The 23209-nt window shown below is 41.4% G+C and overlaps 1 protein-coding gene across 3 annotated transcripts in view; it reads left to right on the top strand.

Moving 5' to 3' along the window:
- Nucleotides 1–5538: 5538 nt before the first annotated feature.
- Nucleotides 5539–23209, top strand: part of IL1RL1 (interleukin 1 receptor like 1) — a 29775-nt gene continuing 12104 nt past the window's right edge. The window contains exons 1-6 of one of the 3 annotated variants that reach the window (XM_044773059.2): nucleotides 5539–5619; nucleotides 19298–19469; nucleotides 20028–20238; nucleotides 20874–21048; nucleotides 21145–21307; nucleotides 22616–22687. In XM_044773059.2, coding sequence (XP_044628994.1) covers nucleotides 19409–19469; nucleotides 20028–20238; nucleotides 20874–21048; nucleotides 21145–21307; nucleotides 22616–22687 — 682 coding nt within the window. In that variant the 5' untranslated portion in view covers nucleotides 5539–5619; nucleotides 19298–19408. Of the gene's footprint in view, nucleotides 5620–5717; nucleotides 5932–18305; nucleotides 18443–19297; nucleotides 19470–20027; nucleotides 20239–20873; nucleotides 21049–21144; nucleotides 21308–22615; nucleotides 22688–23209 lie in introns of those variants that run through there. The other 2 variants (XM_070511557.1, XM_044773058.2) reach the window with 2 other exon arrangements.

Below are 23209 nucleotides of genomic sequence, written 5' to 3'. Positions count from 1 at the left end.
CCAACCACACGGGGGAAATACTGAGAGTGTAACCTACACATCAGGTTTTCCTCTCACATTCTCACGGTGCTGGAAGCCAAAGCATCTGTTTAAGATCCCAGGGAGCACAGGCCACTACAAGATGAAGGCATCACATCGCAATAAGAGCATTTCTGAAGAAATCTTCCACATGCACAAAAGACTGTCTGCTCAAAGTCATAGATCCCCTGCCAGACCCCACCTCAGCTCTCGCTCACTGCTCTCTCTAATCCTGCCCTTTCCTACTTCAACTTCTGCCACTTGCTTGCTGTGCTCCTGGTCACCACATGTGGGTCATCTCACCGTCCATAGAGACCTGTTCCCATGAGGCCTCCCAGATGCCATTGTTAACCAGTACTGACTTGGGGCAGACCCTAGATTTCGAGGAAAGCATGACGAAATGCTGCTTTCTATGATAAAGTGAATTTGTTTCCTTCTGATACACGGACAAAGATCTGTTGCATATATGGAATTGTAACCGCAGGCCCACCAGGACCCGTTCAACTGACCCCATCTCTTATCAACAGAGTGATGAAGAATTGCCTTTCAGAAAATCTGCAAAGTCATGTAGCCAGAGCATGCGCAAAAGAAGAAATCTTGACCTGAAATGACCACGGAACCAAAGATCCTCCTTCCCATGGAATCCAAGGACTGAGACACGATCAGAACTGGAAACTGGACTCTTATCAGAAGCGATGGGTCCCTCATTCAGGAAGAACTGGTGTTAAAATTACTTCCCTACCTCATCAAAAATGTTTAGAACCCAGTCATAAGAGTTTAGAACCTCATCACGAGTGTTTAGAACCCTGTCAGAAATGTTTAGAACCTTACCATAAATGCTTGAACCTCCCCAATCAAAACCTGTCCCATCAGCATGTCCATGTGCCAGCCTATTCTCCCCAACCTCTTAAATTTCACCCCAAATCCTGAATCAGAAAGACAGACCTGAGGGCACTGGTCCCCTCTTCTCCCTGCAGATTGATCTCACAGAATAAAGCTGATCTCTTTTCCCAAAAGCGGATGCCGTAATTAATTGGCTTGTTTATGTGCATTGGGCAAGGGAACCCCAATTTGCTGTGGTAACAGAATGAGCATGTAGAAAAAAAAGATGCTTTATCTGATTAGACTAGGAAAGGAGTGCTTTTAAGAATTGGAACAGTCTCTGAGATAGGAAGTTTCCTCTGATAACAGAAACCCAAGTGATATAACAGAAGCAGCTTCCTGACAACACAGATAACAAAAGGCCTATTAAGTAGGAATAGAAGTTGAATTTTTGACTACTTTGTAAGGAAAATATAATGCAAAAACCCATGGAGATCAAGTCATTTCATACTAGCCAGGACTCCTGACATCTACCTCCTGGTTGATAGATCCACAAGGAAAATAGGTAGAGACATATTATGATTAACTATTGGTTATCCATTGCTGTATAACAAATTACTCTAAAATTTAGTAGCTTAAACAATAAATATTATCCCGTACATTTTATGAGTCAAGAATCTGGGCGTGCCTTAATTGGGTGGTTCTGCTTCAGTCTTTCATGAAGTTGTGGTCAAGCTGTTGGTGATGTTGGCCAGCAGTTGTCATCTCTGAAGACTTGACTGGAGCTGGAAGATTTGCCTCCAAGCTCACTAGTGTGGCTGTTGGCAGGGGTTTTTGCGACCTTTCCATGTGGCTGCTCACCACATGGCTTCTCTCAGAATGAGTGATTCAAGAGAGAGAGGCCTAGACAGCAGCCGCATGTCTTTGTAACCTAATCTTGGAAGTGGCATGTGATGGCTTATTTCATATTTTATTGGTCATATAGATCTACTTGGTGCAGTGTGGAAGAGGATTATACAAGGGTGTGAACAACAGGCAGCACAGATCATTTGGAGCCATCTTGAAGGCTGGCTGCCACACCTTTAAAGGTGCTTTTTTTTTTTGGTGAGGAAGATTGGCCCTGAGCTAACATCTGTGCCAATCATCCTCTATGTGTATGTGGGATGCTGCCTTAGCATGACTTGATGAGCAGTGCATAGGTCTGCACCTGGGATCCAAACTTGCAAACCTCAGGCTGCTGAAGTGGAGTGTGCAAACTTAACCACTATGCCACCAGGCCGGCCCCTAAAGGTGCTTTTTATTGAGGCTTTGCAATTTCTAGCTACCCAATAGCTCACTCTTTTGTTTAAACTACAGTCTGGCAGGGAACACATGAACCTGTTAAATTGTGGTGAGATCTAAATGTCTTTTATAGAAGTCATTGATTCAACATTTCCTTTCTTTCCTTTTGGAGAAGGAGGGAGTGTGTGTATGTGAGAGAGAGAGAGAGAGAGAATATAAAAATCTAATTTTTCAGATCAAAATTATTTTTCTCCTTCAGTTGAACATACGGCTTCAACATAACTCCTATTTCTCAACTCTCAAATCAAGCACCTCTGATGAGCTCCCAGCTAAACAAGGACCTTTTTAAAACTTTGGAATAGGAGAAAGGAGGAAGAGGGGAAAACACTAGCTGTCATGCTTGGTTTTAATTTTTCATTTCTCAGAGAGAGAGGGAAAGAGGACCGCAATTCAGTCTGGCCTATATGGATCATATTCTGATAAGTAGGAGCAATTCTTAAGGCTAGCTGCTTCAGAAAAATGAAGAACAGCCAATTAAACTCCTGAAAATAGAAAGATTCTTACCTATTATGGAATCATAAAAGATCTGAATGAACTTGCTGTGGTGTGACTTTAAAATAAAGATGAGTTTTTATTTCCTGTTAAATATGATGAGGAGAACAAGGACCCAGGGTGGAGGGTGAGGCAGAGAAGTACGGGGCTGGTCTTACAAGGATGTAAAGTTTCTGGTTATGTGTTGGATGTGGTTTGAGTTTTCTGGGTTAAAACACTAATCCTACAGTTCCCTTTTTCTCTTAGATGCTGAGATTCCTTTATAAGCCATTCAGATATTTGTATTCATAAAGCTTTTCTCGTTTTCAAGAAACTCTTGACTCCTTGGGAGAGTAAAGCAGCAAGTCTCATTGATCAACATATTTGATGGGTTGGGGCAACCAAGTAAGAGGTGAGAAGGTGTCAGAAGGGGGAAGAGGTGCTCGCGGGAAGGTGAGGGCGCACCCAAGGCAGAGGTGATGGAGGGAAAGGAATTTGCAATCTCTAGCCTCAGCTTCCTTCCAAAAGGGGTGCAGCCTTTCTAGCTGCTTACACCTCAGTGGATTTGGGGTGGGCCCATCTGGGACAGGTACTGGGGAGCAGTGAAAGGCTCCTAAGTACCTCTGGGAAGGAAGAGGTGGTGACGAGCAGGGGGAGAGCCCTGGCCGGGTAGGAGGGCTTGAGCTAGGTGCACATCTTACAACTGTTCAGTGTAAACGAGTTTCTTGTACAAAGTGGAGAAGGGCTTGGGTTTTGATCTTTCCTCTCGTGTCACTGGAGAGTGAATTGTCACACATGCTGTTCTGCTCTCCCATAGAGAATTGCCTTCTGTCGGTTCTGGGGCACTTTTGTTTAGGAGATTCACCTCCAAGGGGTACAGTCATTTTTAGTATGTGTGACCAGAGGGCAAATCACACTTGGGGTGCACCGTCACAGGTCTTCAGGACTGGGGACAGATCCTCAAAGGGCTGGGCTGCGGCCCCTCCCAGGCTCGCCTAGTCTTTCCCGCCAGTTGGGTACGTCAGCAGGAATCTCTAAATTCCACGTTTTGCAGAGCCCTTACAGATAGAAGGATTATTAAAGAGAAACTTCCTGAAGCTTCGCATGGCTGCTGAGACCTCTGTCTTCCTTCAATGTTACCTTCTTTCTGACTAAACCTGATGGACGTTGAAAGATGTTGGCCTCCCCGGACTTCACTCTCGAACTCTTGAACTCTTGATGGAAACCTTGAAAAAGCCAATAGTCACCTTGATAACCATCAAGTACTTAAGTGCCAACGCTGCAAGACTCTTTGAAAGGCAAATTCCAGAGTCGACTTGGCCCAAGTTTCTAAATATTGCTGTCAGAACACTCATGTGATAATAACGGATGTCAGGAGACCCCGAGTTAGAGCAGAACCATAGCTCAATCATGTCAGAAACATTTTAAACAGTTCACGCTTGAATAAAGGCTACTTTATAGTTTCTCAATAACCTACCCGAATTTTCAAAAACATTCAGATGGTTGCAAATTTCTGTCTAATTCAAGCTCAAAATTTTCAGATTTGTGAAATTCTACATCCATCCCCCTTTTGTCCTCATAAAGCTTAAGTTCCTTGAGGTCACACATGAGTCTCTCGCTTCTCTGGCATCTCTCACAGCACCTGACAGTGTGGGACACGCCAATAAGCACTGTTTGGTTTATCGGTTGTTATTTTCTCCAGTTCTCCAGCAGTGGAGAAGAAATGATGGATGACCTCACGTAAAAGTAAGCCATAGGAAGAGCGTGTAGTCTGGAGCTGGGTTCTGCTGTAGAGTTTCATCTCTTATGTAGGGTGACCACAGGAGAACAGGTGATTTGGCTCCACTGGTGAGACTGAGGTTTTGAAGAAAATATGAAAGAAAATAAATTTTGAAGTTGTTTTTAACATAGCTGGAGTGAGTAGAACTGGTTGAGTATATAATGGGGCAGAAAGCCATCAGTGTTCATTAATATGGTTGACTCCTTACATAGATTCTTCTTTAGTATTGATAATTCTACCCTTTGCATGAGAGTTAGAGATATTAGGGAATTTGCCCAAAGTCACACTACCAGTAAGAGGAAAACCAGGTTGCATCTCAAGCTTATGATCTTTCTTGTGTATCAGAGAATTCTTTGGCTGACGGCATATCCTGATTATTCAAGAGTCACCAACATTTTTTGAAAAAATCACATAGATGATTAAAGTTGGTTTGTCCAGGATTCTAATAACTGCAACAAGTGTCCACAGATCTGTATTACAGCCACCTGAGACAGGCACGTGGTGGCACGTGGAAAAAGTCCAGTTGTGGAGGCTTTGGGGGCTGACTTTATCTTGTACTGGCTGTGGCCTCGGGTAAGGTAACAGTGAGCCTCTCTGAGCCTCCCATAGGCCCTGATCTGAGCACGAGAGAGCATGTGCAAAGCCCCTGCACACAGAGCCTGGAGTACACTTAAGCACTCAGTATGTATCCATTTCAAAGCAGTGACACTGAGCTATCAGCAGTAAAACTGGCTGCAGAGAGATGTGCACCATTCCTCTTAGAGCTGCAGCTTTCAGGAAGTCAAAGCTGCCAGCCCACTCTAAGGGCACGGAGTGACCTGCCACCTAGATGGAGTCAGGAGGTTTTGCTGAGAAAGTCACCCACACGGGAGGTAAAATATAGTTAAGATAAAATGTGACCTTCTACAGAGATAATGTTATATTGAAAGTGTGGCTTCATCTTAGATCTTTCAAACAGAGAATGTGGTGAAAACTGAAGTTGACATTTGTTAACAGTACAGTTAATCAGTTTCAACTTATCAGTGACCTGATTCCTGTGTCTTAACTGATAAGGAAAATGGGAGGTTTTTAAAGAAGGATGGCTATGGTATTTAGCATAAATCTATTAGAGAAGTTGGTTTTTAGAGATAATAAATTGTGCCAGAAGGAAGCTGAGGAAGAAAGAGCTCAAGTAGGACTTGCTGATGGTAAGTGCCTCTGGGGTGTTTTTCAAAAATACTTTTATCTCAAAGGGAATGGAATTTTTTTTTTAAAGATTTTATTTTTTTCCTTTTTCTCCCCAAAGCCCCCCAGTACATAGTTGTATATTCTTCGTTGTGGGTCCTTCTAGTTGTGGCATGTGGGACGCTGCCTCAGCGTGGTTTGATGAGCAGTGCCATGTCCGCGCCCAGGATTTGAACCAACGAAACACTGGGCCGCCTGCAACGGAGCGCGTGAACTTAACCACTTGGCCACGGGGCCAGCCCCAAAGGGAATGGAATTTTAAAACAGAAATTTAGGTTAAAAATCATAATTGCTATTGACTTTTTTTTTTTTTAAATAGTATTTCCAATGGGAAAAACAAGTGACAGATCGATGAAGTCCCTTAAAGTCTTATTTGTATAATATGGAACTTTGGCTTCATGTATTGGAAAATATCTGGTGGAGGGTGGGAAAGAAAGGGGGGCTTGCAGTATACATATTGAGTGCTCGTTTTCCAGAATTATTCTTTCTGGAATCCACTGAAATCCAGAAAGGGACTCTACTCAGGTGGTGGAGAAGGGAAAAGAACTTAGGAAGTAAGAGGAGCTGGGCACAAGGGGTGAGAGAGAGGTCTGTGGTGTGGGGAAGAGGAGTCAGAACCTTCAGGGAGAAGGAAATGTGGGATGGAACATGAGAGTGATGGATATGAGGAGGCGGGCTGGTGAGGACCAGCCTTTTTTGGGGGGTGGATAGGGAGTGAAGAACTGATTTAAGTTCACGTTTGTCATTGGTACTTGCTTTGAACCTCTGGTTGACGGCTCCACTCTTTTTCTCTCTGAAGGCTGCTCAACAAAGTGTGTAGAGTCAAATGTGGCAGAGCTGGCCCCCAAAGCCATACTCCTCGAGTGTCAGTTTTTCCTTATAATTTCCTCCAGGAGCAGAGAAATGGGAGGTGTGCTTCTCTCTAGCTGTAGCAGTTTTTACCAGCTCTTGAGGCCAAGTCTCAATATGGACACTGTTACCCCATTTCTGCTATTGCACGTCTAGTACTTGCGACAGAAAGCTCTGGACTTCGGCAGAACCACATCTCAGCCTTGCTCTCACACTGATTCGGTGCATGACTCTAGGCAACTCATCTCACTTCTTAAGTCTTGTATTCCTCACCAATAAAACTGGCATGTCTGTACTCGTACCAAGCTCAGAGGATGGATTCTAAAGATTAATTGGATGTAAGGTACTTAGCGCAGTTGCTAGCTGACAGTAAATTCTTAATCATGTCAGCCCTCATTGTTGTCACCATTTTTTTCCTCTCCTGCTCTGAGAACTCATCTCTGTGCCCTGCAGACAGCCTGTCATGGCTGCTGATTTGAACTTTACAGAATCCTCGGCAGGACATCTGGTTCTCTCTTTTCTTGAACAGGTTGTTTAGATGAGGAGATTGCTCCCAAAGTACTTTTCTGTTTGCTTCCGTGTTTGGAGACGTGGACCAATAGCTCAAGCAGATCTGGGGTGTCCGGTTTTCAGATACCTGCTTTTCTAGAGGAGAACTCTTCATCTATGTCCTTCAGAATATTTGTCCTATGATTATGAGCACCTCTATATCTTCGTTCACCCCTCCACACTCCCCACTTTCTGTGAGTGCAGAGACAGACACCGGCAAAGGAGAAGGTCTCCAAAGTTTTGGGCGACATCAATATCCAAGGGCAAGTGCATTTCAGTGGGTGCAGGAGGGTCCCCGCTGTGGTGATGCTGCAAGTGTGTGAGTGTACACACGTGTGCCCGAATGTACATGCAGTAGGGTCCTGGTTCAGAGTAGAGGGAAAGGGCCCTCTGGTCAGGGGCAAACTGTAATAGCAACCAACTCCAGGTCCCAGAAAGAGGAAGGGACAGGGCTAGGCAGGTTGTCTGGATTCTAAACAGGGTCTTTAAACATTTTTACTTTTTTATTATGGTAAAAACTCTTAACATGAGATCTAGTATCTTAACAAATTTTTGAGTGTACAATCCAGTATTGTGAACTATAAGCACAATACTGCACAGCAGATTTCTGGAAATTATTCATCTTACGTAACTGAAACTTTGTGCCTATAGATTACTTCCCCATTTTCCCCTCCCTCAGCTCCTGGAAACCACCATTCCACTCTTGAAGACTACGTATTCTACTATTTTAGATAGCTCATATAAGTGGAATCATGCAGTATTTATCCTTCTGTGGCTGGCTTATTTCACTTAGCATAATGTCCTCAAAGTTCAGGCTGAATAGTATTCCATTGTATGTAAATACTACACCTTGTTTATCCGTTCCTCTCTCCATGGACATTTAGGTTGTTTCTACATCTTAGTTATTGTGAATAATGCTGCAGTGAACATGAGAGGGCTAATATCTCTTTGAGATCCTGATTTCAATTCTGTTGGGTAAATACCCAAAAGTGGGATTGCTGGATCCTATGATATTTCTATAGTTAACTTTTTCAGGAACCTTCATAATGTTTTCAATATCAACTGTACCATTTTGCATTCCCACCAACAGTGTGCAAGTGTTCCAATTTCTCCACATCCTTGCCAACACTTATCTTTTGTTTCTTTGATAGTAGCCATTCTGACTTGAGTGAGGTATTGTGGGTTTGATTTACACTTGCCTGATGATTAGTGATGTTAAGCATCTTTTCACATACTTCTTGTCCATTTGTATATCTTCTTTGGCGAAATGTCTATTCAAGTCTTTAGCTTGGGGGGCTGGCCCTGTGGCTGAGTGCTTAAGTTTGAGCGCTCCGTTGTGGCAGCCCAGGGTTTCGCCAGTTCGGATCCTGGGTGCGGACACAGCAAGGCTCGTCAGGCCATGTTGAGGCAGTACCCCACATGCCACAACTAGAAGGAATTGCAACTAAGATGTACAACTATGTACCAGGGGGATTTGGGGAGATGAAGCAGAAAAAAAAAAAAAAAAAGATTGGCAACAGTAGTTAGCTCAGGTGCCAATCTTTTAAAAAGAAAAGTCTTTAGCTCGTTTCCTAATCAGGTTGTTATTTTTTTGCTACTGAGTTGTAAGAGTTCCTAATATATTTTGAAAATCATTCCCTTATCAGATATACGGCTTGCAAATATTTTCTTCCATAGGCTGCCTTTTCACGCTGTTGATTGTTTCCTTTGCTGTGCAGAAACTTCTTAGTTTGATGTAGTCCCACTGTCTATTTTTCTTTTGCTTTTTGCCTATTTTCCGATGCTTTTCTTAACATATCAGTGAAATCATTGCCCATACCAATGTCATGAATCTTTTCCCATATGTTTTATTAAAATATGTTTTATTAAAAAGTTTTCCTGAGGACTGGGCTCAGAGAAATGGAGAAATAGGGTGATGAAGGGGACCTGGGCAAGAAGCTCCAGCTTGTCTGGGACACAAGTACCCTTAGCACAGTTGTAATAACACAGTAGTAGGAGCAACAATAACTATTTACTGAGAGTCGGCCAAGTGCTTTCCATACACCATATCCTGTTGTTCTTGTGCGAATTCTGTGAAGCAGGGGTGAAACCCAGACCTGGCTGACTCAGTCCTGTGCATTCAACCATCATGCCATGCCAATGCTGGTGAGAGCTTGGGCTCACTACAGCAAGACTGAAAATGAGCACAAGAATGCTTGGGTCGAGTCTGTGGAACTGGCTGTGCAGCCATGTGTAGCTGAGCGCCAGGTGAAAGGAGGCAGTGCTCTGATGAAAAGACGCAGAATAAAGATAGTGTCCACTAGAAGGTAACTGAGATTTAGACAAGAGCTTATAACTTATTCCCAAGTTGGACGGATAACTTTGAATTTTAGCAACTGCAGACCTTACCCAAGACAACTTCTATCTTTTGACAACTTCCTTAAACATGATTTAAGTGTGGATATTAGGTGCCGGTTTGAGCCCACCCTAGGCTGGTAACTGAGGCCTCCCTACACCTTTCTTTCAAGTCTTATAGTCAAATCGATGAAGGGACTGAGGTTTCAGTCACTGCAGACTAGAGCCTCCACCCTCTTGGGTGAGCCTGTACCCAAGGGAGGCTCCCAGGATGGGGGCTCGTCCCTGAGGAAAGGGAATGGGGTGATGCAGATGCATCTGAGGTTCCTGGCTGCTCTCCCCGTTCCTCACTCTCCGCCCACCCCCAGGACTAATTAACACTTTCTAAGGTCCTCTTTACCCTGGGCCCTTAGTTGATCAGAAAACATCAGCCGTTCTCTGCTGGAAGCTTGGCTTACTGTAGTAATGTCTTCATTGCACTATCTGAGTAGTAACATTACACTTTTAAGAAAATCACAGAGTCTCCTGACTCCCATGTTCGGGAGGGAAGGGTTTCCTTGAGCTTTACTCCTCTGTGGGGACAGTGAGCATGGAGGTAAGACAGGGCCTTCAGCTGTCATTCTCTCAGCATTCTTCTCTTGTTGAGGAGGGCTGTGATAGATTCTGGGCTGGAATGTTCAAAGTTGCTTTTTATTCATTTCAATTTGTTTCGAGCATGGTTTCCTGGAAATATAAGCATTTTCACCCCAAAAAATCTCTAGTAGATCACTGCTGACATAAACATCAACTTTTAAAAGATATCATAGAAATTACTTGTTAGAGGAATTTTTAGTAAACTAGCCTCCACGCAAAGTGATTAATCTTTTCAAAATGTGATCTATATTAAGCTTTATAAAACTAAGTCATTCTTAAATCACGGTAACCAAACAAATGCCCTTAGAATGGGTTTGGCTCCTGCTGTCATTAAGGAGCACGTTGAGCAAATTAGAGGTTGAATTCCAGTGTGGCTTCTTTGGTTTCCCCTTTTTGCTGTCCTTTGGTGTATGTCTCATGCCACTTTAATTCTCTGCTTCTTTGAATCTGTCAGCAATGGTTTGTGCCTCCTGCCTCTGGGTCAAATCCAGGGCTAATTCACCCACTTCCTATTTCTACTTCCACCTTCATAATGAAAGCATCCTTACATCTGACATTCTTATGAGCAAAAGGATTCAATTCAGTGAAAATACATACGAGGAAAAACCTAATCTTCATGCTTACCCAACAATAGATTGTTCATTCATTTGTTCACTCAAAAGGTATTTATTCAAGACCTACTCTGGGTATACATAGGCAAACAAAACAGCAAATTTACATATGATGCATAGTCAAGTGTTTATCATGTTAGAAGGTTATAAAAGTCATGGAAATAATAGAACAGGATGAGGGAGATGGGGAGGGCAGGGTGAGTTGAGGAGGAGGGTAGACCTCATCAAGGAGGAGGTGAGGGAGTGAGCCCCACAGAGGAAGGGAATCCCAGACATAGGAAACAGCTGTGCAAACACTCTAAGGTGGGGGCAAGCTTGGGGTGTTCAGGGAAGAGGGAGGAGAAAAGTGTGCAAGGAGTGGAATGAGGGTGGGGAGCATAGAAAGACCTGACTCAAAGAGAGGAGGAGGGGTCGAAGACCGTGGAGGGCCTTTTTGTCCAGTACAAACAATTTGACTTTCCCTGAGTGAAAAGGGAGGTTTGAGAAGAGGAGTGATTAAAAGGACATACTGGTTTCTCCTTTGAAAATAGATTATAAGTGGCAAAGGAAGAAATAAAGAGACAAATTTGGAGGTTATTGCAATAATCCAGGCAAGAGATAGTGGTGGCCTGGCTGGACCACTGGTGAAGGCCATGATCAGAGGTCACACGGTTGAGTTCTGAATCTAGGTGGAAAGTAGATTCAGTGGGACTTGCTGATGGATTGGATGAGATGTGCTGGAGAAAAAGAGGTGTAAGGATACCTCCATGGATTTAGATCTGTGCAGCTGTAAAGACGGAGCTTCCATCAACCAAGATAATAAGAGCTGTTGGAAAAGCAGGTTTGGGTGGGAAGAACATGAATTCAGTCTTGACACGTTAATTTGAGATGTCTAGGATACGGACAAGTGGAGATGTCAAGTTGGCAAGTGAATATCTGCGTCTGAAGTTCAGGGGAAAACTCTGGACAGCAGGTTGAGAGAGTAATCAGCACATAGATGATGTTTACAACCAGGAAACTAGACGACCTCACATGGGGATTGAGTGTAGACAGAATTAAAGAGGTTCAAGGACTGAACATGAAGTCGTGGGGTGAAGATGAGATGTGAAGGCGCAACCAGGGGGTCCTGAAGATAGATGGGGGAGAAATTGCTCAACTGCAACAGAGGCTGCTCAGAGCTCGTGGTAAGGTGAGGACTGAGGACAGACGTTGGCTTTAGCAACTACATGGAGGTAATCCATGACGTGGACAACAGCATAATACCATTACAATCTTAACTAGTTATTAATGAAATTGAAATGTAAGGAAACAAGCAATGCAGTGTTCCCAAAGTGGGTTCAGATTCTATAGGGTTATTTGCAAAACAAAGAAAAAAAAAAGAAATGATTCTAAGATAAAAACTCATTTTAATTTGTGCTAAGTTCTCGACACTTCTGCAGTATTTTACATAGAAAAATCCAAATTTATCTTTTAAGGAAAGCTGAATACCCCTCCCTAGGGAAGTTTTACAGTGAAAATAAGAAGTTGCTCTTTTGTACCCTCGTGGCCTATCTACTTTCATATTTGAAAATCTCATCCAGTCTCATGGATTTAATTTCATCTATATGCTGACAAAATCCAAATTTGTATCTCCAGCCTGAATGTGTCTTTTCTACTTCAGAGGCAAATATTCCACCCATAACTCGACATCTCCAGTTGTATGTCTAATAGATACGTAAGGCTAGATGTGTCCAAAACTGATCGAATCTTACTGCAGAATCTGTTCCACCTCTAGTCTCCCCGACTCAGTAAATAGTAACCCCCTTTGTCCAATTGCTTGGCCCAAAACCTGGAAGTCATCTTTGACTGCTCTCTTTCTCGTACCCCGTATCTTATCCATCAAGAAATCCTGTCAGCAACACCTCAAAATATATCCGAAATCCAGCGTTGTCTCACCACCTCCACCTCCAGGCCCTGGTGCAAACCACCCTCTCTTTCTCACCTGGACAATCACATAGCCTCCTATCTTGTTTTCCTCCTTCATCTCTGGTCCTCCTGAAGGGTGTTTTCAGCACCCAGAGTGTTCTTGCTAACACCCATGTCAGGTTATGCCATTCCTTGCCTTGAAGCCCTCCCGTGGCCATTGATTATATTTTTCTTTTGTGAAATCTCAGTTCAAGTCTATTTCCCATTTTTCTTGATTGAGCTATTCATATTGACTTGCAAGAGTTATTTATGTACTATGGACGCAAATCTTTCATTAGATGTATAAATTGTGAGTATTTCTTCTGAGTCTATGGCTTGGCCTATTCAAATTTTAATGTCTTTTGAAGAATAGAAGTTCTTAATTTTGAAGAAGTTCAAGTTATTTTTCTTTCATGATTAGAGATTTTTGTATCCAGTCTAAGAAATATTTGTCCTACTCCAAGTTATGAAGATTTTCCACTATGTAATTTTCTATATATATGACCCATTTTGATTTTATTTTTGTGTATAATGTGAGATAAAGATATTGTTTTTCATATATATAGCTAGTTTTTCCATCATCATTTGTTGACAACACAATGCTTTCCCCATAGACTTACGTTGGTGCTTTTCTAAAAATCAATTTACTGTCTATGCTGGAGTCTATTTCTGGACTCTCTCTTTTGATCCTTTGATTTGTATGTATATCTATTTTCATACCAATATCACATTGTTTTCATTATTGTAGCTTTATATTAAGTGTTAAAGTCAGGTTGTGTAAGTTCTCCAACTTTGTTCTTTTTTTTTTAACAATGTTTTGGCTAGTTTAAGTATTTTAATTTTCCATGTAAATTTTTGAATTCTCACAGAAATTATAGACGCTGATTCTAACACCAGAAAAATGTCACACTGACCTCGAGACAAAGGAAGATGTCCATGAACTAAGTAAAGGATGACAAATGAAGATCACAGCAATAGATTCTGTGGAATTAGTCTGGGAGAGATTATACAAATGTCGTAAAAGTCTCAAAGGGATGTTAGTTATAATTTAGTCACTGCACATATGCAAACACTTAAGACTCCTGCCTGGTTTTCACAGGGTCAGCACCTCCGCTTCTCCTCCTGTCCATCCTCATTCCACGGAGCTCCTTCCGGCCCTCTTGATGCTCATTCTCTTTGCAGCCCCAGGAGTTCCTATGGTGTCTCCAGGGTTGACTTAGGCCTCACCTTACCATGAGGTAGAATAGAAAAGACAGACTTTTAAGAGATAGATGTAAAAACACAGTAGAAAGCATGTTGCTCCTGTTCAGATCCATAGGTAAAACCTTTATTTTTCCAATTAAAAACTCTCCCACCTAATCAGTCATACTAGTTCCATACTAGTTCATTCAATAAACATTTTTGAGCACCTACTTCATGCTGGGCACTGTTCCAGGCACATGAACTCTATCAGTGGACAAAACTGACAAAATACCTTTCCTTCTGGAGCTCAGATTCTAGCAGGGGAAACAGAACATAAATGATGAATCCATGGTATAAGTAGACTTTGAAGGCGATGAGTGCCCTAGAAAAAGACTAGAGCAGGGCAAGGAGATAGGGAATGGGGGAGGGGGTGCTCAGTTTAAAATTGATTCATCAGATACTCGAGCAAATACTTGAGCACCAATGTCCATAGCAGCACTATTCACAGAAGTCAGAAGTCAAAAGTCAAAAGTCAAAGTCAAGAGTCAAAGGTCAAATGTCAACTAATGGACGAATGGGTAAACAAATTGTGGTGTATTCATACAATGGAATATTACTCAGCCAGTAAAAGGAATGAAGTACTGATACATGATTCAACATGGATGAACCTTGAAAACACTATGCTAAATGAAAGAAGCCAGACACAAAAGGCACTTATTGTATGATTCTATTTATACGAAATTTTCAGGCTAGGCAAATTTGTAGAGACAGAAAGCAGATTGATTATTGTTAGGGGCTAGACGGAAGAAAGAAAGGGAGAATGACTACTAATGGGTATGGGGTTTTATTTGGTGTGGTGGAAACCTTTTGAAACTAGATAATGCTGGTGCTTACATAGCATTGTGAATGTACTAAATACCACTGAACTGTCACTTTAAAATGCTTCATTTTATGTTATGTGAATTTCACCTCAATAAAAAATATAATCAGAAGCAAAAAAAAAACTAAAAGAAAATTAGTAGTAAGGCTAAGTCTCGTTGAGAAGGTACAATTGGAGCGCTGACTTTGAGGAGGTGAGAGAGTTCGCCTTGTGAGTAACTGGGAGAAGCCACCCAGACAGAAGGAAGAGCAAGTGCAGAGTAGGAACCGGCCTGATGCGTTCAAGGAAGGGTGAGGAGGACGCAGGCCGGAGACAAAGTCAGGGAGGTGATGGGCGGCCTCAGACTACGCGGGCCTCATAGCTGCGGTAACACGGTTGACTTCTCCTCTGCGTAAGGCGGGAAGATGTGGGAGGGCTTGATGCCTTAACCTAGATTTTAACAGGATCTCTAGAGCCTCTTTGTTAGGAACAGTCTGAAGAGGGGCAAGGCTGGAAGCAGGGAGAACAGTTAGAAGCTATTCTTAAAAGTGAGAGATGATAGTGCCTCGGACAAGAAAGGTGGAAGTGGAGGTCGGGGGAAGTTCCTGCAGGTAGGATGTACTTTGACGGTGAAACCAGGAGGATGTCCGGATGGCTTGCATGTCAGATATGGGAAGAAGAGAAGAGCCAATCATATGCAGAGAGTTTTGGCGTGAGCAACTGAAAGGATGGAGTTGCCATCACTGAGCTAAGGAAGACTGTGGGAGAAGCGGCTTTCCTCAGGGGTGATGGAGAGCAGGAGGGTGGAGGACATCAGGGGTTCATTTCTGGAGGTGTAAAGGTGTTGTTAATTCCACTTTGTCTTTGAATATGTACCAGTTTCTTGTAACTTTTGAAGAAGAGAATTGGGTGAGGCCAAAAGGAGGATGGAGGGAAGCAGCTGAGCCTTGAGTGTCGCTAGAGTTAGGAGTGTGGCAAAAAAGAATCAGAAAGATAAGTGCTTTGATCACGGTGACACAGTGGCCGGAGCTGGGCGCAGAGCCATCTCCTGAGGCTCACGCCAGGGCACCTAATGCCCTTGGCTAACTCCCCCTTTGCCTGCTCTTGTGAAGATTACTGGGTGACAATCTGACCACTGAAATTCATAAAAGTTTAACACAACAAAAATGTCCTGGCTTTTGACGTGGTTTACAGTAAGAAGAGGCCACAGATGGCTGGTTCTGGAGTAGAAGATATTCATATCCTGGTCGAGCCGTGACACCAGCCAGGACAGATGAATAAGCCTTGCACGATAGCTTCTAAGTTACAAAATATTTGGGTTCCACGTTCCAGATACAAGCAGTTGGGTGTAACTCTGGAAATAGAGGTTTTGTTTCTTTGTTTGTTTTAGATTTTTTAGTGGAAATGTCAGAGAATTAGATTATAAATAGGGACATGCTAAATTCCAAAACTGTAACCCAAAAAGTCAGAAACAATTAAGGTCAAATTAGGTTAGATTAATTTTGAAAATAATGAGTAGTTCTGAGAAGTCTTTGAAAGAAGATATCTGCCGAGAAACAAGCGGACACTGGAAGATTTCTGATGAACTTGGCAGAAATTCATGGCTGCTCAAAATCTCTGTTTTATGTATATTAGAAGCCCTTGCTTTTCACATTTTCTCTTGTTGCTGCTATAAACGGCTATACTTTCGTGTCAGATGGTGTCATAGTAGTTAGAAGCCCAATGGTTTAGTTCTTTATAAAGAAGAGGCTTAAGGGAAATGATTTTGTTTAGTAAGCCAGTCACAATTTTAAGAAGGAAAGCTTTACCACTAATCTCTCTCTTTTTGAGTTGATATTAGGGGAGAAAAGCCTTGGCTTTGAGGTTCAATAAATCTGGTTTCCACCCCAGCCACAACTGGGTGAGCTTGACCAAATTGTTTAACCAGTCTCATCCTTGGGTTTTTATTTTCATCTGCAAAATTGTGAATGATGTTGATGATAAGTACCACACAGTATAATACTTTGAATGAAAGGACTTAGTTGAATGGACGACTGAATCCTTTTATAATAATAGTTAGACTTTACTAAATACTTCTGCAAGATTTCATGATGATTATGTTAAAATTCTAATTGAAATCTTGTTTTTAATTAAGCTACCTTATTTAAAACTAAGAAACCAATGTGAACGTGGCCTAGCCTAATGAATAAATGCCTAAATTGAATAAAATTTTTTAAGACATGTTTTAGGATAAAAATATAAGTTCCTATTCAAGTATAAAAACATTCAAGTTTATATTATTTTATTTAACAAAATGTTATCTAAAGCTTACACGCCCTGGGCACTGTTCCAAGCTGGCCTCCTCCTGATTCTGTGATCTCAGTGCTGAAACTCATGTGATCTTGATAACAAGAACTGTGACAACTAAGTCAAGAGTCACAAGGGGCAGACCTAATTCTTTGAATTTACCCCAAACATCTCACAGTGAATCTCCCCGTGGTGACAGGACTCATATCTCTTCCTCTCAGAGCACATGACTGACGTCCAAAATCTAAACCCCGTGCAGATGGGGAGGCCTGCTCCTGAGCATTGCCCGCCATGGGGGGTGGGAGATACTCTGGTAAACTCCAAAGACCTGCTAGAACTCTTCCTCTGTGGTGCCTCCTCTCTTCACCTTTCTCACTGGCAGCAGTGTAACTTAGTGATCAGGCATCTAGCCTTTGGAGCCAGCCTGCTTGGGTTCAAATTCTGGCTCTGTCTCACAGTGGCGTGTGACTCAGACAAGTTGCTTATCCCCTCTGAGCCTCAGTGTCGTTATCTATAAAATGGGGATAATAACAAGGACGCCTACCTCATTGGGCGGTTCTGAGAATGAAGGAGTTAATACACGTAAGGCACCTGGAACTGTATCCGGCACAGAGTAATTTCTAGAGAAGGCTTAGCTGTTACTATATTATTCCGCTGGTCTGGAATTAGTCCCTGAATCCTTCTGGGATTGGTGAGCTTTAAAAGTAGGTTGAATTTACTCATAAGAGATTCATACCGGCTATGCATAGCTAAAACCAAATTTGGCAATTAACACTTTTTTTATGTGGAGCCCAAGAGTTGAGGGGAATGGTTTTCTTTGTCGCTCCCCTTGAGGTACCCTTCTGACTCACAGCCTCCGTCTATTTCTCTGAACTCCTTAGAAAAACTTCCTTTTCCATCCAAAATGAGAGCCCTACAGGGATTTAGATGGAAGGAGCTGGAATCTGCTATGGATGAGATGATGTCACGTTTTGGACCATCAACAGAACATTTGCAAGTCCCCATTAAGTTCTGCTTACTTCTCATTGCTTGTCCCCCCTCTTTGCTTTTGAAACTCTCTGAACCAAAGCTGCCAAAATTGGCTGAGTCCTCCTAACTAGTGTCTGCCAAATGAAGCACCAAGGTCTATCTGGAAGCACAGACTCAAGGCCCTGAGATTCCAAGATCATTTGGAATCTGAAGTGTAAGAAAAGCAGGGCAACAAACAACAAGCATTATTCAGCTTGGGAAACTGATGCTCAAACAGGCGGAGGTGACTTGCTTACTTCCTCTAAAGGGATTATTCAGTGTTGTCCTTGTGTTTAAATATTTATGTACCAAAGTCAAGAATTCTTGGTACATGATGCACCAGCATTTTTGAACAAATCGTGAATTTTAGCTAGGAGTCAAATTTCAGGGTGGGTGGAGTGGTGAACTGTAGGATGTCTTTGAGTGTCTCCCCATTAAAATAAAAGAGAGCCTGCATGTGTGGAGTCTGCAAGGAGGGAGCCGCGAGACCTGGAAATTCTTCTTAGCTCAGTCATTGACTTGGAGTTAATTCCCTTCTGTCCTCCAGTCTGGGTAAGCATCAATTACTTATCTAGTTTGTAGTAAAAACCTTTTCATACATATAAAAGGAAAAGAATCAAAAATTCATGCTTAGAGGAAACAGGCTTTCTTGACATATTTAAGGGTGGTTGTGTTGATTCTTCTATTTGTAAATTTCTATATTGGTTTCATCTTTCCCTTGACTTTTTAATAAAAAGATACAGTTAAATGATCTTTTTTCTAAAAGAAAAAAAACCCATGTAATTGTTTTTCACAGACCTTCAACTGTTCTTACAAAGCCTTTGGTGAATTGTGGGGACAAGCTGGGGCAGGGACAAACTGTTGAGGGTTTGATGTAGTGTCTAGGGCAATTATTTGATTAATGCTTTCCAATTGATTCATGTCACTTTCCTATATTCCTTAGCTGCTTTGTGAGGACTATTGGCATGTGTGCCTGAGTGTGGCTCATGTGTGTGTGCACACAACCACCAGCCTGTGTGGATATCTGTGTTTTTATATTTGCATTCATAATATTCTTATTTTCTAGGATCTATTGAATTTTATGGTGTTAATTTTTTTCAAAAATAGAAACTCATTTTCTTTCCTCTCAATTTCGCTTCTTTCTAGCAATTCTCATGTGTCTGTGAAAGAGCAAGACCATTGTAAGGCCTACATGGCCCAAAGGTTCAGTAAGAATAAATGCCGTGATGGGTGTTGGAAACCCCACTGTTATACATATTTATATGTAATAAGTACCTGTTGATTGATTGATTCTCCTGGGGGATATTGAGCAAGTAAAAATCATGGATGTAAATATTTTGCTTGTGATTTTGTATGATTTACCTTTCAGGAGAGTCGCTGATAACTCTTTCCAACTATAAATCTTAGGGAGCACTATCAACCTCCTAGGGGAGACCTGCACCATCGTAGATCGCAGATTCAACTTGAATAATCTCAACAGTCAGTTACCAAAACTCGCTCTAGACTGATAAACTGAGAATGAGACAGTGGGTCTTGGCAGTTCTAACATTTCTTATATCTTCTACTGCAGCTAAGTTTCGTAAGTATTACTTGTCAAGTAAAATTTTTAAATTTTTAAATTAAATAATTCAAAGAATGTTTGCCTTGTTTTAAACTGGTTGCTTCCTGCTGTTCCAGCTGGACTGTAACCTGGAATATTCATTTATGCTCTATAGTCATTCTTCATCACAAATCTATTAGGACAAATTCTTCACAACAAATATATCATAATTTTAGTTTTACATAATATGTCAAAAGTTTACAAAAATATATCAAAATTTAACACGGTGCCTGCACATGGGACATATTGTAAGCATTTTTGTTGACTGACAACATACTTTGTGTAGATAGACATGGTTGCTGTTCCCTTGGATCAGTGTGGGAGACGGAGCTCCAAATTCATTCATTAATCTGTGGTACCCATTAGAACATTTCATAAAAGATTTTAATCATTTACCTACTCTTTCTCAGTTAAAATATCACAAAGTATAACTATTTCTAAAATTAACCCTCAAAGGGGATATTGAGAATATAGGAATTGTAATCTTCTTATATGATCATTTCAGAATCATATTTATATATATATTTTTATTTGTAGTCAAGTCATCCTGGGGCCTGGAAAATGAGGCTTTAATTGTGAGATGTCCTAGACAAGGAAAATCTCGATACCCAGTAGATTGGTATTACTCAGAAACCAACACAAATATTCTCACCGAGAAAAGAAATCATCTACTTGCCTCAGGGGAGAGTCTTAAGTTTCTCCCAGCCAACGTCAACGATTCTGGAATTTATACTTGCATTCTCAGAAGGTATTATCCAGGCAGCCACCATGATCTTTGGGCCTGCTCCCTTTTCTTCAGTAGTTGGTAGTCTGAGCTGCCTTCACTTTCCTCCCCTTTTTAGACCTTTCTGGAACAGTTGAATTTATAAAGTGATGTGAATATAAGAGTATTTATAGGAACACCATCAGGTTGCCGGTTAGGTGATTATGAACCAACTATTTAGATGTGCAATTGTGGGGATGGGTTTGTAGCCCAATTAGAAGAAAACCCTAGCTTTCCTAGGGACAAGAGAACTGAAAGCAATTGCTCATTTTGGCCTGGAAGTAAGAACAAACCAGCACAGAAAATGGTGCCCTGGATGATGGGCAGCAAAGAGGCCTTGGGAGGTGCAATGGTGGTTAGCAGTGCCTCGAACCTAAGGGATAAGCTAAAGAGGGTTACCTGAGATTGAGTCATTTTTAGGGCTACACTAGGGGTTATCTCGAATGTAACAAAAAAGTATTTAAAGCTCTAGATTTTAATGACTATTTTTAAATAAGAACAGGATCATTATATATCAATTGTTGTGAGAAGAAAAGCAATATTAAGTAAAAGCTAGAGTTGGATGAAGTTATTTCACAATGCTAAGTAACTTTTCAAAATTATTTGATTGATTTTAATAGTCCTGCTGCCAATAAGACTGGATATGTGAATGTCACCATATATAAAAAACAACCAGATTGCAATATTCCAGATTATCTGATATATTCAAAGACATCTGGATCAGAAAAAAATTCCAGAATATATTGTCCTACAATTGATCTCTACAACTGGACAGCACCTGTTGAGTGGTTTAAGGTAAAAGGAAATTTGGGGGAAACAGATGAAAATAACACAATTAAAATAGATGCAAGTAAAGAAATATTGTAAATGGAATGGAATTTTTTCTTTCAGAATTGTAAAGTTCTTCAAGGGTCAAGGTACCACACACACAGTACGTTTTTGCTGATTGACAATGCAACTAGTAAGGACGCAGGTGATTACACATGTAAATTTATGCACAGTGAAAATGGAGTCAGTTACAGCGTGACAGCAACCAGATCATTCGAAGTTAACGGTAAGCTACTGAACTTAACACAACAGAATATTTGAAAAAAGATAACATGAGAGAAATTGTGCCCTTCTTGTTGATTTTTCTGTTCTTCATCCTCCCCCCCGAGATTTCCTCCTGTATCTTATCTTAGACATTCTCTACAACTGTACTATCAAGATTTAAGAAGTTTCAGAGGACGATTATGCTGCTAAGCCAAAGCCACATCGGTTCTCTCCTCTATGACTTAATTTTTCAAAGACAATATGATCTGAACAATAATTTAATTCACTTTTTTGAATGGCGAGACAACTATTGGGAGAGCAAGATTAACTTTCCTTCTCCCAATTTGTTGTCAGAGGTTCTGTAAACAGAAAAAGATCTATCTGATCTCTAATATAACTAACTGGGTTAGAGGTTTAGCGAGAAGCTTTATAAAGGGATAGATAGATATTGTTGAGTGATTTTCGATCCTGGTTTGCAATGCTTTCAACATCATCAATGACCTCAGTAGGTCACTTCATTCTAAAACAGTTTTTTCAAATTTATTAAACTCTATAAAAGCCTGCTCAGGGAAAAGATTTCACAATTAACCATATCAAATCTTCAAAGAGTCGAAGTCTCCTCGGCATATATCTGTCTCTGCAGATGCAGTAACTTTTCTACGTGTGCCAGATTTCTTAGAGCAAAGCAGTAGCAGAGAAACGTTTTGTTTGGGGTTTTTCAATGCTCCACTGCTGTCAAACAAGCATCACCAGACCTCGTTTCTCTGAGTGCCTCTCACTGTTCAATGTCAAAACCTGTAGGGGTCCTTGGTCACACCATCCTGAAATAAACAAGAATCAAGCAGGGCTCCAGAAGACTCCCTTTTCCTTGTCTCTAGGCATCAGTGTCACAGGAATTAAGATTTCCTAATAGAGTGGGCCACAAAGGTAGAAATCTGTGAGCAGGAGAAGTGTGGACTTAGGTGTTTATCATCTTCATGGGTCTTTTGAAATCTTCTTCCCTGTAGTGTTATGCTTATTCTGCAGAATTGCGGTTTTCTAAAAACTGCTGGGGCATGCAATTAATTTAATGTGTTGAACTAACATTTGTTTTAATGATATCAAAGAGAATCAAAAATATCAAAGAGTATCATAGTTGGTAAGAGAAAGTATTACTTGAATGTTTTTGTTTCTTTTGTGTGTGTGTGTATTTATTGCCATGGGTCACTGTCAGAAAAATGTGAGAAACATGGCTATGACACAGGATAGAAATATGGATACACAAGCTTTGTACTGATGACCATCCAATGCTCTCCTAACATTTATATTCTCTTTTTGTCTTTGACTTAAGATGAGGAAGGCTTTTCTTTGTTTCCAGTAATTATAGCCCCTCCACAAAATGAAACAAAGGAAGTGGAAATTGGTAAGAAAAATTTAAGCATTCTGTAAATGTTGCCTGGAAAATCTTTCCCTCTGACCCCTGAATTCCCAAGCAGGAGTCAGGCAATTAGGACAGTGGATTTTGAGGATTAAATGAGATGCCATGTGTGCTAATAATTGGGAATGTGTGGTCACAGCAACATGCAGCATTTACATTAGTATCACACTTTGTAACTCATGGTGGTTTCACATGGGCCATCTCATTTCATTTGCACTCTATCCTGGAGGTAGATATTGTTCTCACTTTATGCTGGTGGATACTTAGGGTCAGAGAGGCTAGGTGTCAGAGTGGATCAGTGACATGCCCGAGGTTGTGGATAATCTGTGATAGAAGCACGAGAGCCCAGACTTTCTGACTCTGTCCATCTCTGCCTTTCCTGGTTCCCCACTAGAAGTGGGCTACAACTCAAAGTTCTTAGTGTGTAAAACAAGTCCCCTCATGACCTGGTTCTCACCCCAATCCTGGCCCATCTGCAGCCATTAACCCCACACGCCCCAAGTCCCC

Source organism: Equus asinus, chromosome 6, assembly GCF_041296235.1.
Source record: "Equus asinus isolate D_3611 breed Donkey chromosome 6, EquAss-T2T_v2, whole genome shotgun sequence".
Lineage (NCBI taxonomy): Eukaryota > Metazoa > Chordata > Mammalia > Perissodactyla > Equidae > Equus > Equus asinus.
This window is presented reverse-complemented; position numbering and strand designations above follow the sequence as displayed.